Source organism: Malania oleifera, chromosome 3, assembly GCF_029873635.1.
Source record: "Malania oleifera isolate guangnan ecotype guangnan chromosome 3, ASM2987363v1, whole genome shotgun sequence".
NCBI classification, from domain to species: Eukaryota; Viridiplantae; Streptophyta; class Magnoliopsida; order Santalales; family Ximeniaceae; genus Malania; species Malania oleifera.
This window is the reverse complement of record NC_080419.1, coordinates 7,297,815-7,314,159: the sequence shown is the minus strand read 5'-3', so window position 1 is coordinate 7,314,159 and position 16,345 is coordinate 7,297,815. Positions and strand designations below refer to the sequence as shown.

The 16,345-nt window shown below is 37.1% G+C and overlaps 1 protein-coding gene across 2 annotated transcripts in view; it reads right to left on the bottom strand.

The window, feature by feature from the left end:
• LOC131152388 (acylamino-acid-releasing enzyme) overlaps positions 1 to 16,345 on the bottom strand; it is a 29,431-nt gene that overhangs the window by 4,266 nt on the left and 8,820 nt on the right. For both annotated transcript variants that reach the window (XM_058104242.1, XM_058104243.1), the window contains exons 2-14: positions 8,548 to 8,723; positions 8,095 to 8,404; positions 7,642 to 7,863; positions 7,341 to 7,550; positions 7,119 to 7,193; positions 6,368 to 6,503; positions 5,177 to 5,328; positions 4,977 to 5,059; positions 4,782 to 4,900; positions 4,598 to 4,676; positions 3,455 to 3,632; positions 2,441 to 2,501; positions 2,190 to 2,312 (exon numbers count right to left, since the gene is read on the bottom strand). In XM_058104242.1, coding sequence (XP_057960225.1) covers positions 2,190 to 2,312; positions 2,441 to 2,501; positions 3,455 to 3,632; positions 4,598 to 4,676; positions 4,782 to 4,900; positions 4,977 to 5,059; positions 5,177 to 5,328; positions 6,368 to 6,503; positions 7,119 to 7,193; positions 7,341 to 7,550; positions 7,642 to 7,863; positions 8,095 to 8,404; positions 8,548 to 8,723 — 1,924 coding nt within the window. The remainder of the gene's footprint in view (positions 1 to 2,189; positions 2,313 to 2,440; positions 2,502 to 3,454; positions 3,633 to 4,597; positions 4,677 to 4,781; positions 4,901 to 4,976; positions 5,060 to 5,176; positions 5,329 to 6,367; positions 6,504 to 7,118; positions 7,194 to 7,340; positions 7,551 to 7,641; positions 7,864 to 8,094; positions 8,405 to 8,547; positions 8,724 to 16,345) is intronic.

The following is a 16,345-nucleotide window of genomic DNA, read 5'->3' as shown; positions in this document are numbered from 1 at the left end:
AATATATATATATATACATATATATATATATATATATATACAGTAAATGTGGTTGCGGGTGGATAAAAGAATAAAATAGAACTAAATTTTAAATGTAAATCTCATTAAGTGTATACACCAAAGCCATCAAAATCCCATACTCAATATTATTGGTCTAAAACTAAAGCAAGAGCAATGAGGTCTGAAATTCTAATGATGAACAAGAGTAAATAATTTACAAATCAGTGAGGAATGCAAATGTGAAGAAGCAAGTGAATCCACAGAGGACAGGTTACGGTTGACAAATTTAAAAAATGGAGATCACAGAATCAGAGTTCCAAGCAACAGAGCAGCACCCCTCCTGTGGTTTGCATGAGTCGGGTTTTTACAGAATACGCCAACGCTCTTTAAGGGAACAACAGTAAGGTGCTTGCGTGGTATCGCGTGGCACTTTGTATTTGGTTTTTTAGAGAGAGAGAGAGCTCAAAATGCATTGACAAATGACGCAAATGCAGGTTGCGACTTCTAGAAATTATCCTTAAGAGGGACAAACTAACAGATCTCCTTCATTAAATGTGTATTGTAATATTTTTGACAAATTAAAAAATGCAACTGCAAGTTGATCCAAGAATTACAGTTCAATAGACAAACTTGCAGCTCTTCTTCACTAAGGGGTCATTTGCTATCACTGTCAAAGATTATGAAAACAAAAAGAGAAATAGAGACCAAAAACTAAAAACTAGTGGCATAGTTAATATTTCTAAAAATAAATTAAAGACCTACTTGAACTATGTCCACATTTGTCCTTGAATCAAATAAAAATCAAAGAATATGATTAAATAATAAAAATATTAAAGAATATAAATTTATAAATATTATGATAAAAAAACTAAAAATTAATTATAACTATTTTATTTAACTACAATATTTTTAAAATCACTTCTCCATGTTCTAATAACAATCCTATTGTACATAAAATAAAATAAAAAAACTGAAAAACGGTAAAATGATTTTGAATGCTTTTCTTTAATATATAATATATATTTTATAGATTATTTTTTGAATATTAAACTTACAAAGTTATCTTATTTTAATTTTAATTAAAAATAAACTATTATATGAAATTAATGATTTAATCCATAAAAGCCAATGGTGAAGATTAAAGTATCATAACAACAGTCACTGTGAAAATTATAAATTTTAGGGCATGTTTTGTATTGTTTTTGTTTTCTATTTTTCATTTTCGTTTCTTACAATGAAGAAATAAATTACGAAAACGCATTTATTTACGTTGCTAGTTTTCTATTTCTATTTTTCGTTTTCAACTATTTGCAAAAAACTGAAAAAAAAAACTAGATTTTATGGTTTTTTGTTGTTTTTGCAACCAACTGACAAATTATTTCAATAACCAGGATTATTTTTTTGGATTAAATCATTCATTTTAGGCATACTTTTAAATTAAAATTAAAATTAAATGATCATACGAATTTAAAATATAATTAAAATAAAAATGTCCATAGATTTTCAGAGGAAAATAAGAAATAATAAGATCCATTAACAAAATATTTTTACTATTTTTCAATTGTCATGTACAATAAGATTGTTTGAAAAATGAATTTTGAAACATAATAATTAAGTTAACTAATTATAATAATTTTTAATTTTGTTATACCATTTTTAATTTTTATTATTTTGTGCTTTTATTATTTAATCATATTTTTTAATGTATTTGATTTAAGGAAAAAAAATGAGAATTTGTTCGATCAAGTTCTTAATTTGCTTTAGCTTTAAAAATATTAACCAAATAAGTTGTTGGTTTTTGGCTTTAGTCGCTGGTTCTGGCTTTAAGTTTCCATTTCTGATATTCATTTTCATAATTTTTTATAGTGGTACCAAACAGTCTCTTAGTTTTCAGTTTTTCACAAAACAAACAAGAAAAGTAGAAAACGAGCAACATAAACAAATGTGCTGTCATGTTTCTTCACTATACAGCAAAAACAGAAAACAGAAAATAGAAAAATACCAAACAGCCATAATTAATTCAAGTGCCTTAACCATCCAATACATAAACAGAAAAAACCTTTAATGAATGATCAAATCTCAACTATAGAACAAAAGGATTAAAAATGGAAATATAGAGATATATGCATGCATAATAGCACATTGAAAATGCTGAAACTAATATGATAATCATTTCTGAACTACTGCACCTGGCCAATCAAGTGAGTTGTTAAAAAGCCACCATGGGAACCACCAAGCACAGCTATTTTAGATGGGTCAGCAAGCCCCATATCAATGACATGATCTATAGCCGTAAGAACATCATTGACATCCTGCATGTATTGAAAGAAGCATAAAAGGTTAGGATACATACACAAGCCCAAACTAATATGTTCTCAGCAAAAAGAGAATTTAGACTCTAGCCGAACAAATTAGCTTCCCAAGCTGAGACATTAAGCACCTGGGATCCAACTTTTCCTGGAAGAGATTGTAATGCTTCCTCACCAAATCCCAAAGAACCTCTGACATATTTTGCCATGTTAGAACATAATCGAGTGAAGAATAATTTTGGCACTTTTTCGATAATATACTATACTAGTAAAAAAAGACTTAAACATGTAATGGGATTGCAAAAAAATCTAACAAATATTAGGGTGCGTAGAACATTATTTTTCATTTGGGTGGGGGGGGGGGGAGGAGGAACTACACACAGGAGACTGGTGAAAATGACTGCACCACACAACATCCCCTTCTAAGATCATATTTGAAAACAAATTATTTTAGAATAAAAAATTTAAAAAGCTACTCAACCCATATGAACAGAGTTAAGCTCCTTTAGTCAAGCGCTTGAATAAAATATGAGAGAGACAGAGAGAGTGTGTGAGCAAGCTAAAGGAGACAAACATTACCATTTATTCATTGGAACAATATAGAGGACAGGATTAAATATCTCCATTTAATGACAGAGATGGGCAGATTGTGCATTAATCTTAAATAGAGATTTTATTTCTGAACCAACAATTAGCAATAAAATATTAGCATCTCTTTTGGTTTTTTTTCCTTAACCATTACTTCAATAAAAACATTTTCTATGTTTTATAAATCTTCATTTCAGCTTAAAATAAGAACAGAAGGCAGAACTACAGTTTCAGCATTAAAACGACATTTATATAGCATTCCATGAATACTAATTGCTCCAGCATTTCCCCCGTCCCTATATTTCTACTTTTCCCTTTATCTCATCAATCATCACAGTCACAATTTTAAAATAATTAATGATGAGAAACCTCATCTGGGAGAGAAGAAATTCAGAAACTGTGATGCTAGATGCATGCAACTGGTATATGAACTAAAAGTACAGTCAGTATAAAATGTTTAGAAGAAAATTAAATTTAGAAAAAAAAAAAAAAAGGAGATAAAATCAGAAAAGGAACAAAGGAATTAAATTCAACAAAAAGGAATGTATTTAACTTACCTATAATTTACAATTAGTAAGCTAAAACCAATTGAAGAAAGAAAAGCCAAAGCCTTTGAAAAGCTTGACAGTGAGACAGAATGTGGGCCCCCATGAAGGATCACAATTAGTGGATCAGAACCATCACTCTTCTTAGACTTGGAAGATATGAATATAGCTTCAAACGGGTTACTAGCACCTGAAATTAAAAACACAGTCCTCAAAATTAAAGAAACTTGAAATATCAGATTGTCTATCTTGGATCAATTTGCTCTTTTGTCCCCTGGAGTCCAATTTTTTGTCCTTCTGCCTTGTAAGTTCGTAACAAGTATTCCTCCCATTTCATGTACACTAACGATGCATCAATACAATGCTGAAGAAGTGATAAACAAAAAATTTCTTAATTTTTCCAACATACTCTTAGTTATTTAAAAATAATTCATTATATTTACCAGTTTTGTCAAAATATATAGCTAAGACAATCATACTTCCTTTTTGAAGAAGTATATAAACAGGAAATTCTAGGGGAACACAAGCTCTCCTCCAGCCATTGGATAGAAGCAGTAGAAAGAAATCATAGAAAAACAAGTATCAGCACCACACTCCTTCAGTAAAGTAGGAGAGCTCTAAAAAGGAAAAAGAGTTGAATCTACAACTTCAATAAAAACACATATAAAATTATGTATATGTATACACATGTATATATGTACATGTGTGCATGTATATGTACATAGACACGTACACGAACACAAAATCATTCATTTGTTCTGGGAGAATAGGGACTAGCTCAACCGAAAGTGTATTCCAAAAATTTAAAGCAAAAAAGAAAGATATAATGAGATATGATCTGAGTGGGAGAAAACAAAAGTAGAATCAGATGTATATTGAAAGAGAGAGAGAGAGTAAACCCAGCATCTAAGAAAAATGAAGGAGCAAAGAGAAATAAACACCACATGCCTTAAAACCAAATGAAATCAAGAAAGAATGGGAGATATCAGAAACAAAGTAAGCTAAAATGACTTCAAATTTTTTTCTTGAAGTACAAATCAGTAATGTGGTATGCAACTTAAGAACTATGTCCCAGGCTCCCAGGGCACACTTTGATGTTGGTGTCACTGGCAACTTAGGCACTTGGTCTTTCTACTTAAATATATAATATAATACCTTTCGTGATGTTCTCAGCAGCAACCATCACTGGAATCTTCATTATACTGAATTGAAGGGATGACAGCAAAGACTTGACCTGTAAGATTTTTGCTAGAGACTCAATTTATACAAATATAAGCAGTAAAAGGATAATCACAATGGGCAGGTAAAGTCCATATACGAATAACAAGGGTATAAAAACCTTCTCAGAGTATTTAGATATGGGGATTGAAACATCCAGCCAATTCCATGCAGTTGTAGATGCCTCCTTGACAAGACTTCCATACTTGATTTGAGGAACATCTATTGGACTGCTGCACACTTCAAATGGGAAACAAGAAGTAAGTCCTAGTTCAACGTTATGAAGTCATTGGCAAATATCAGAATTCAGCATTACCAGCAACAACATTGTCCCCATCTAAAGTAAGAACATTCCACGAAAAATTTAATTCACTAGGGCTGACACGCAATACATCTCCACTGCAAATAGATATGAATATCAGAAGCTAAGTTTACAACTTGATCAATAAAATTTACAAACTGGATTAGTGAGGTCTTTGAATGAAGGAGACAAGGATATATTACTGTTCTAGTTACCTCACTATGTTCACAGAAAGTATCACTTGAGTGCTACGCCAAATGGAAGATAAGATCATAGTATATCCATCAGAAAGCCATGGTTTACTAAGGAGATTTGAATAGTACAAACCAGGGAAGTGACCATCCTCAGGACACATCACAACAGGAACCTACAATTGTCAAATAGAATGAGACAGCAGGAGCCAGACAATAAATAGAATGCTATTCATACAGCACATTCAAGTCTTCCATTATTCTACACATAAATGTTTCATCCTCATTTTGTTTATCAAAACAAAGTTCAATCCAATCTTGGAACCTGAAATTATTGTACTGTTTCAATTGTCTAATGTTTGACCACATATTTTTAAAGTTCCTAAATACACCAAGGACTATGAGGCCCTAAACGGAACTTAGAAAAGATTAGTGGAAGGAAAGGAAAATGTGAAGGAATCCACTAGTTGATGTTTGGACATCAAGGAAAGAGAGAAAGAAGATTATATATATATATATATATATATATATATATATATATATGTATATGTATAATCAGGGAACAAAATTTTGATTTTATGCATCACTAACATTTAATTTTTCTTAAATTTTAATTATATTTGAAAAATAATTTTTCATTTCTAATAGTATTTGATATAGAGAGGAAATATGATGGAGAACAAACTTCCTTCTTATTGTCTTTTCCTTTTCTTTTTCAAACAAAATCTGTGAACCAGCAGGGCCTAACAGGACAAGAATTGGGTTCAAGTTTGCTACTTCAACCACCGAGTGGCACTGACCGAAAAAAAAAAAAATCATCATATTAAAAAATGTTCATGTCCCAAGAAACAGAGCACGACCCAAGTTCCTCCAATCCAATCCAATTGGCTTGCATATGCACAATAGCATCACAAACACTGAACTAACTTTTCAAATTTTCTTAAATAAAATGTAGTCCGGCAGAATCTTGTTGGGGAAAATGAACATCATTTTACAAAAAACTCAGAAACAATTTCCCAAGTTCCCACAGATGCAGAAGAAAGCATTGAAGTTTTACAGGCCAACCATAATGTAATCACTTATGCACATGGGCTGAAAGGAACATGCACCCATCTGACACATGCATTGAAAAGAAATCCAGAGTCTCAAGATAATTAGTTGAACCAGTCAGCTAAAAAAATCACATTTTTAACATATAACAAATCACAAGCTCACCACGTCAACAATTTTTGCTGATGAGAGCTTCCCATCTGTTGGCCAATCAACTCTATGAAGTGAATCTGTTGCAGAATGTGCCCCAGAATCCACCGAGCTCTTTGAAGATAGAAAAACAAGAAATTTTCCATCTGGGCTGCCAAAAAAAAGTTATATGGAATAAGTCCAGGACTTTCAATATTTCATCAGGCAAAATAATTTCAATAAATAATATAGCTAGGATAAGTGCCCAGTATTAAGGAGAGCTAGGATAAGAGGCTTGAGAAGCATAGGTCCTTGGTTCTAACCCCACAGGGTACAATGACTCCTCAGGGATATCTCAGAATCTGATGCCCCACTTTACATGGTGCGATGGGTGGGGGGATATGATGGTGCACAGAGTAGCAGGTTAGTTCACAGTTGAGCCCTAGGTATAGGAAAATAATAATACTATAACCATATAAAGTCCTCTTGGCCTTTCATAACATGGCGTAACTAGGCAAAACTTCTCTTTTAGGTAATCTATTAGATTTGCCTATAGTATTTAATGCATAAATAATTTGAAGGTGGATGATAAAATCCAAAGAAATTTCAGTAACTTAACAGCGTCATAAGCAACCAGAGACATGCACAAACAAAAAATGATGTCACATATAATTATAAAAGATACTAAGAAGCCTCCATATAACTATATGTGTCTCTGAGTGCATGATATGTGATATCTAAACTGCAGTGAACAAACTTGAAAATCAACACAATGAAAGTGACATACCTGAACCGTGGACAGAAAGCGCTACTTATGCTTTGAGTTAAATTAACCAAAGGTAAGTCCTCACCTGTGTTACCCCTAGCATAAAAAAAATTTTAAAACAATAAAAATAATAATAATATTATACTAAAGGGCAGTGGAGTTTCAATTCCGATATGCAACATATCACAAGCAGAAAGATGTAAGAAACAAAAAGAAAGATAAGACTTGTAACAAGCTACACACTTGGGTTGAATTTCATTGGTTGGAAATGAAACCCTGACTGCATATAAAGCGCAAGGCCTGTTGTAGCAGTACTTGATACCAAGCTTTCTTCTGCCTGATGACCACCCAACAAAGACCAAATATTGATGTGAGCCTTTAGTTGATGGAGCCCATACAACTTGTCCAACGCTCAGAGACTTTCCAATTCCTTCAACAGCACACACCTCTCCACTGCACAAACAGGATCAAATTGAAGTATAGACATCCAAAGAAAAAATTTCTTCAGCCTATCATAAAACTGATGTAAGCAGGTGGAATGAACCTGTTGAGATCAATGACAAAGACAGCAGGCTGTCTTTTTCCTGCATAGGTTTCCCCCCAATCCTCCTCCCAATCCCCTTGAGCTTTCCAGCTGCCACAATCCTTTTCTGTGGAACTTGCTTTCTTGTAGCCCAAGACACCAAATGTGGGCTTGGGGGGAGATGGTTCTTCAGCAACATAAGCAATGAGAGTTTCATCATAATTCCAAGAAATTCCCTCAAACCTGCGCCATCATTTGAGCTTCAAAATTTAGTTGAACTGAAGGAAGATAAAGCAATATAATATGAGAACAACTAACGACGGTTGAACACATAGAAAGGTCCAAAAGTTAAGCATGAAAGAGAACAAATATTGTTGTCACTAGACACAAGCAAGTGGGAAATAGATAAAAGAGTTCAACATTCAAAAACCAAATATTTCATCATCAGGAAAATTAGACTGAAACAAATCTTACCATCCATCGGTATATACTTGGCCATGAATTGATTGAGGGACGTGAAACTCTTTTTCTAACTGAGATAGACCCCAGATTTCAAATTGGGTAGGAGATTCATTTTCAGAATTTCGAATTACAAGAAGCTTTGAACCTGATGGTGATGGAACCATTATAGACACACCTGTCATCTCGACAGGAAATGGGGCCCATTCAAAGTTTATAGAGTGTTGGCCTTCTTTCAAAATATGAGAGGACAAAATATATTTTTTCTTCTTATTCGCTAAAAGATTTGATTGACTGATTGAAAACATTGCCCGGGACCCTCTTCCTGCAGCGGAATTATATATCAAAACAAAACTTAGCTTAGATAGAAAAATTAAAAATAACAATAAATAAAAAACCAACAGCTAATGAATGTCAAGCACTGTTAATAGACTGAAGAAGAAGAAGAAGAAGAATAAGCAGCCATACCGCCATCAGACTTAAAAATCCATGCCTTATCAATGCTGGAGATATTAGTGAATTCTTGAAGTAGTTTAGACTGGGAAGCATATTCTTCCTCCACCGCAATCTCTAAACCCAGTGGCACTTCCTTTAAAGGGCTGGCTCCAGAACCATCCATTGCAAAGAAGGATACTAGTCTTTTACTGAAAATGGAATGAAAATGAAATAAACAAAAGGAGCCAGCTATAAAGTAGGTGAAAAATATAAAAACAGGCTAATGTTTCCCATATATGAAATGGAATCTTTCATCTATAAAATGCCAATAACCAGGGCTGTAATACATGAAAGACAAGTCTACCAACTGCAGACATTCACTCAAATCAGAAACAATTATTGCAACACTCCTCTCGCAACCCCAATGCCAATAACCATGGTTGTAATTCATGAGTGACCAAAGTTCACGAATTACAGACATTTGACTCAAAATTGGAAACTATGGTTTTATGGCAACACCCCACCCCAAAAAGAAGGGAATAAAATAAAATAAACTCACACTGAAAAAAGGAAAAGAACGGAATAAAAGTACATTGTGCAGTTCTTTTTCTTTTTCTTTTTTTTTGGGGGGAGGGGGGAGGAGGTGCTCAACTGCTCAAAAGGGAATCATTTTAGGAGGGGAAAACAATTTAGAACAATGATGGAAGATGAACTAAACAACGTCACAGTATTTTAAATATGCTTTTGAATTGACTGGTAAACTAAATTATTAGAAGATAAGGTGCTTATTCACCAAAAAATTCATGTGTTGGAAAGTTTCCAATTTCTGTTATTATGTAAATCTACTCTCCTTGATTATAGGAGAAATTTCTGTAATTATGTAAATAATGCTGCAAATCAGGCAGCATGCTGGCACTGAACATTTGCCTGAAATTCTGGCACCATGTTCCTGAATTTCTGACAGCATTTAGGTGCTGGAAACCTGCCTGAAAATATGGCACCCACTATGTAAATTACTTCCATATAATGAAAGGAAACCCTATGGAAGTGAAATTCAGACAAAAAACTCAAATGGCATCAGAGCCTGCTGCTGCTTCTTTGCTGTTTTACTCTGGTTTTTAGTTCAAAAACAGAGTATTTTTTGCACTTGTCTGTTCAGCCTTCATTGCAGAAATTTCTTAGAAGCAGTTTCAGTTCTTTTCTTTTCGGCAGTCATAGCCTCTAAAACCTAGGCCTCACTGCCTTTACTCTGTTCAGCCTCCAGTATGTCTGAAATTTCCGAAACTTTACAGCAGTTATATTCTAATAAAAAATCTTGAGTATGGTGTGACAATTGTAATAAGCCACACCATACCCAAGAAACCTGCTGGAAACTACATGGAAAACTAGCAAATTGGAAGAGCAGCAAACCTGGACCTGGAAACAACTAAGTGATTCCTAGAGCAAATGAAGCCCAGACCAATGTTCTAAGTTCAGAGCAGATGGATCAGCTTCTTCAACGGCTGAAATCCAATCTGATATCCAGTACTTCTATTGGTTCCTTGGCCCAAGCAGGTAATATGTCAAGTGCTTATTCCAGCTCTTTATCCTCTGCACCATGGATTATAGATTCAGATGCATCCGACCATATGACTAGTATATCTCAATTGTTTCAATCTTATTATTCTTGTCCGGGTAATAAAAAGGTTAGGATTGCAGATGGGAGTCTTTCATCCATTGCATGAGCAGGTTCAATAAGAATTTCCGAGAAAATTGAATTAAAATGTAGAGACCCGAATCCGGAAAATAAAGAAATAAATGAGAAAAGAAAGAAAGGGAAGATAAAAAGGGGATTTCAGCAGGCTTCATCGATGAGTCCCCTGTGTTCGTCGACGAAGGCCCTTCAATGGTTCGTCGCCGAAATTCAGAACTTCGTCGACGAAGAGATCCAAAACGTTAGGAAAATATCAGGCTTAGGGTTTGTCGACGAGGCCCTTCTTTCATCAAAGAATGGCCTTTAGTAGTTTGTCAACGAAGGCGCCATTCATCCACGAATTTGACCGAGTCAAGGGGTCTATAAATAGAAATTTTGTTTACTTCTTCGTTAAGAAACATAATTTCTCTCTCTCTCTCTCTAACTCGTGCCCACGCTCTCTCTCTCTCTCTCTACGATTTCTCACCGCTTGTTGACAAATTCAACGATCAGAAGTTACTACGGGGGTCTAGGGGAGATTCTCTATAAGTCTAGCAGAACAGATCTTTTATCTAAGCTTTATGAGCGTTACTCCAAAATCAGGGTAAGTAGGTTATTTTAAGGCTTTGTGGTTGCTACGAACTATAGGAAGGCTTAGGAAATGATTAATGGTTGCTAATCTAGAGTTTGTGTTGATTTATTTGGGAAAATTGTGGTTTCATAATTTTGAACTATAAACGCCGTAGGGCGTGGAGTTTGGGGTTTCCAGTGGGCTTTCTTGTTAGTCAGGTAAGAAGATTTGCCTTACATCAGTTACTTTTGAAATCTGAACCGGTTAAACTGTATTTTATGGTTTCGGGAGAAATAGGGTTTTGGGGTATGGTCTCTATTTTTCTTTAAACTTATATATTCTTATTATATTAAAGGTTGGAGATGTTTGCACCCTTGTTTTTAAATTAAAGGATATTTTATGAACCATTTATTATATTATAGCATATTTAATCAAATGAGTGTGGCATGAGATGGTAAATGTGAATGAACTGAACTGGTGAAATATCTGTATGAGATATGGGAACTGGAGTTCCAAATTGTTTTCAGGAATTGTGGAAAATGAGATGCCGGTTTAAGACCGAGGGTTGTGAATGCCTGGTAATGCCAATGAATGAATGAGTTTGTGAAAAATACTGGAATTGCTTACATGTTTTATGGAATGAAAACATATAAATTGTATATATGATGTATGAATCACCTGAGGAACTGGTTACTATAGGAGCACGGTACCGTTGCTAGTGGGTGATATAGTGCAACCACACCTTATTGGCAAGGGTGGGTATCTGAAAAGTCGATTGGTCACTGGCTCTGGTGTTTGATCCAGGTTGGGATTGACCAAAGCGGACTTGTAACATTGAAGTGATTAGACTGGTGGGCCGCCAGAGCTAGATCGGGTCTACGGGCAGCACAACCCATACCATGGGGGAGGTAAATGGTGTTTATGTGGTGTTCCTAGGCAAGGATGACTTCGATATGCATATACATGATTTAAAAATAAAATGGGCGGAGTTACAGCTTTGAGTACCGAGCCAAGGGATTTTACAGTGTATGGGCATGTATCCTACCCCAACCTCCGGAACTCTCGCTGGTAATGAGCCACACTATCTTTTGCAGGAATTATATACATATCTTCTATATTACAGGGTTGAGAATGTTTTAACTCTGCAATTTATTTCAGTTGAACTTACTATTGTTTTTCTATTGGAATAAACTCATGTAGTCACACACTGATGTAATATGATCCACCTTGCTGAAAAGTGTCTCACCCCAATATACAAATCTTGTTTCAAGACCTGCAGGAAACCGGACCTAGCGTTCTAGTGGGTTCTGGAGCGTAGTGTTTTGGGAGTCCTTTTTGTAAGTACTCGTGTAAGTACTGGACTATGGTAGGTTATCTTTTTGGGATTGTAATACAAACATTGGAAGTATTTACGTAATAGTATTGACTTAGAACTCAGGTATGGTATTTTGAGATTGAAACTTTTCCGCTACCTTATTGTATGTTGTTTATGGATAGGGCAACCCTAGACCCTTCGGGGTCGGACCATCTTATTTATGGTATCAGAGAGTATTTTTGTTTTATGTAATGTTTTCTAACACTCTGGACCAACGTGGCGAGTCGGGGTGTTATAGTTGGCATCAGAGCTAACCAGTTTGTTAGATCTTGTAGACTTGGTTAGACGAGGTTAAGAGGTCATACCAGAGTATAGGAAGATAAGAATAGGTAGAATAGGAATGTTGAGTTTCGCTTCGTAAGCCTGGAGAAAGAAATTCATAGGCGGACTTCTATATTTTTCTGAATCAGTCAACAGGTTCAGAAAATCACGGCAATCCATTGACGGTTTTGTTTCCAAGTGGAGGGGTAGAACTTGAGTTAGAATTAGAGTACTAAACTAGTAGAGTATGTCATCATTAGGGACGATAAGTTATTAAAGTAAGTCTAATGGTATTGTAATTGTAGCAGATATGTAAGGTACTAAAATTCTAAACAATTTTCTCAATTGTCTCTTCAGGATGGAGTCCAGGGATAATACTGCCAATGCTAGAGGCAGTAGTAGCGAGGGAGCTGCCCATGAGGGTGGCAGTGACTCTATAGTAGCATTTTGGGACTTCACCCAACATTTTATGGCAGAGGTTACGCGGAATGCTAGGAGGCAAGACCGTCCCACGGCTGAGCTGGGAGGTTCTATCGATCAGTTTACCCCACTGAAGCCTCCTACCTTCACAGAGAGTACAGACCCGATTCGAGCAGAGAATTGGCTTCGGGAGATCGAGAAGATCTTGGCTGCTTTATGTTGCACAGATGAGCAGAAGGTGCTCTATGCGACGTTCAAGTTAACTAGAGAAGCTGAGAGATGGTGGGAATCGGTGAAGCTGCTTGAGACAGAGATTAGTGCCGGTGGCGACGACATGGGACCATTTCAAAGAGGTGTTCTTTGAGCGGTACTTTCCAGCCACAGTTAGGAATGCGAAGATGGAGGAGTTTATGATCCTGACTCAGGGGCAGCTGATGGTATAGCAATACGCCGCCAGATTCATGGAGCTGTCTCGCTTTGCTCCGTTTATGGTACCAGATGAGGCAAGGAAAGCTTGGAAGTTTGAGAGGGGTCTGAAGAAAGAGATCCGGAAGCAGACGGCGATACTACAGATTCAGGACTTTGCTATGATGGTGGATAAGGCCACCGTGGCAGAGAAGAGCCTACAGGAGGATACAGAGGTTCAAATTCCGAAGAAAAGGCCAGCACCTTCCAGTTCGTATTCAGGTGCGAGGCAAGGTTCTTGGAAGAAGTAATGGCATGGCAGAGGCCAGCATCAGTATACCTAGGGCGTTTCAGGGTACCGCATCACACCCTATTTGCGCTAGGTGTGGCAAGTGGCATTCGGGAGAATGTAGGGTCGGACCAAGTGACTGCTACCAGTGTGGTCAGCCTAGACATAAGATGTGAGAGTGTTGCGCGCCGTCAAATTTTTCACCTCTGCAGCAGCAGTATCAAGATGGTAGCCAGGCACCACGTGGAAACTACCAGAGGGGTATTACTCAGGCGAGGGTAAATTCTCTAACTCCTGGCGATGCTGAGAATGCTAGTGACGTGGTGACAGGTACTATTTCCATTTTGTTAAATAGTGTCACTGTATTATTTGATTCAAGTGCAACACATTCCTTTATTTCTCGGGAATTCATTAAGTTGTGCAAGGTAGAACCACAATCGTTAGATGTTGAGTTAGAGGGTCACACCGACAGGGGCAAGGATAGTGTGTAACAAAGTAATCCAAGACTGTCCAGTAGAGATTCAGGGGAGAATGAGACCTGCTAGTTTGGTTATATTTGATATGCATAGCTTTGATCTTATTCTGGGTATGGATTGGTTAGCAGCCCGTTACGCGAGTATTGACTGCCATAGGAAGGATGTAGTGTTCCGACCTCCTAGGGAGCCGGAAGTTATATTTGTTGGGTCGTGTATGCGCTCTGCACCACGGATCCTTTCGGCTAAGCAAACGAGGAGATTACTTTTAGAAGGATGCTAGTGTTATTTAGCATTCATAAAAGAGGCACCGAGGGAGGAAAGTAAACTGGAGGATATCCCCGTAGTGAGGGAATTCTCAGATATTTTTCCAGAGGACTAGTCGGGATTGCTTCTTGATCGTGAGGTGGAATTCGCTATAGAGTTGACTCCAGGCACGGCATCTATTTCGAAAGCTCCGTATCGTATGGCTCCAGCAGAACTGAGGGAATTGAAGGAGTAGCTACAGGAGCTACTAGATAAGATTTACATCCGACTGAGTGTTTCACCCTGGGGAGCACCGGTGCTATTTGTAAAGAAAAAGGATGGGTCGATGAGGATGTGCATCGACTACAGAGAGATTAACAAGGTGACAGTGAAGAACAAAGACCTATTACCCCGAATAGATGATCTGTTCGACCAACTACAGGGCACACAGGTTTTCTCTAAGATCGATCTGCGATCCGGATATCATCAGCTGAAGGTGAAATCCGGAGATGTACCAAAGACAGCATTCCGGACTAGGTATGACCACTATGAATTTTTGGTTATCCCTTTCGGATTGACCAATGCTCTTGTAGCATTTATGGACTTGATGAACAAAATGTTCCACGAGTATCTGGATCAATTCGTGGTCGTTTTCATTGACAACATCTTGGTTTATTCAAGGAGTCCCAAGGAGCATGCAGTTCATTTGAGGTTGGTACTTCAGGTTCTTAGGGAGAAGAAACTGTTTGCAAAGTTTAAGAAGTGCAAGTTCTGGTTAGAGCAAGTGGCATTTCTAGGGAATGTAGTGTCCAGAGAAAGGGTATCAGTGGACCTTAGTAAGATAGAAGCAGTAGTGGACTGGATGAAACCGAAGAATGTTTAGGAGGTCAGAAGTTTTCTGGGTCTTGTAGGATACTACCGACGGTTCGTAGTAAGGTTCTCCAGACTAACAGGTCCATTGACACGACTCACGAGGAAGAACGTAAAGTTTGAATAAACTGATGAGTGTGAGTAGAGTTTTCAAAAACTGAAGCAGCGGTTGGTTACTGCACTAGTTCTGACCATTCCATCAGAGGATGGTGGATTTGTAATGCATCAAAGAAGGGTCTCGGGTGTGTTCTAATGCAACAGGGAAAGGTAATTGCTTATACTTCTCGTCAACTCAAGGAGTACGAGAAGAACTACCCGACACACGATATGGAATTAGCAGCGGTAGTGTATGCATTGAAGATCTGGAGACACTACTTATACAGTGAAAGGTGCAAGATTTTTACCAATCATAAAAGTCTTAAGTACTTTTTCACCCAAAAGGAGCTGAACATGAGGGAGAGGAGATGGTTGGAGCTAATTAAGGACTACAATTGTACCATTAATTACCACCCAGGAAAAGCTAATGTGGTAGCTAATATTCTGAGTCGGAAATCAATGGATGCGTCAGTCTCAGCAGTGGGTGTCAGCGTCAGATTGGTATGGACCTGGAAAGGTTAGGCGTGGATTTAGTGGAAGGAAATCATCAGACTTTCATTACTAACTTGGTGGTTCAAAGCTGGTAGAGGTTATGGAGGGAGAGTAGAATGGGTTGAAACCGAATTTCAACATCTCAGATGATGGGATGTTGAGATTCCATACCCGAATTTGCGCACCGAATGACGCTGAGATCAAGCAAGGCATTCTAAAGGAGGCACATCGTTCGCTCTACACAATACATCCAGGAAGTACGAAGATGTACAGGGATCTGCGAGAATCTTTCTGGTGATCTAATATGAAAAGAGAGATCGCTAACTTCGTAGAGCAGTGCCTGACATGCCAACAGGTGAAGGCCGAGCACCAGAGGCCAACAAGACCGTTGCAACCACTTCTTATCCTTAAATGAAAGTGGGAGCACATTTCCATGGACTTTGTCACGGGTTTGCCATCAGCATTTCACGGGCAGAATGCGATTTGGGTTGTGGTTGACAGATTAACGAAGACAGCCCATTTCATCCCGATTAAAGTCAGTTATTCCATGGATAGGCTGGTAGAGCTATATGTTCAGGAAATTGTCAGATTGCATGGGGTACCAATGTCTATTATTTCAAATAAGGACCCACGGTTTACTTCCCAGTTCTAGAAGAGTCTT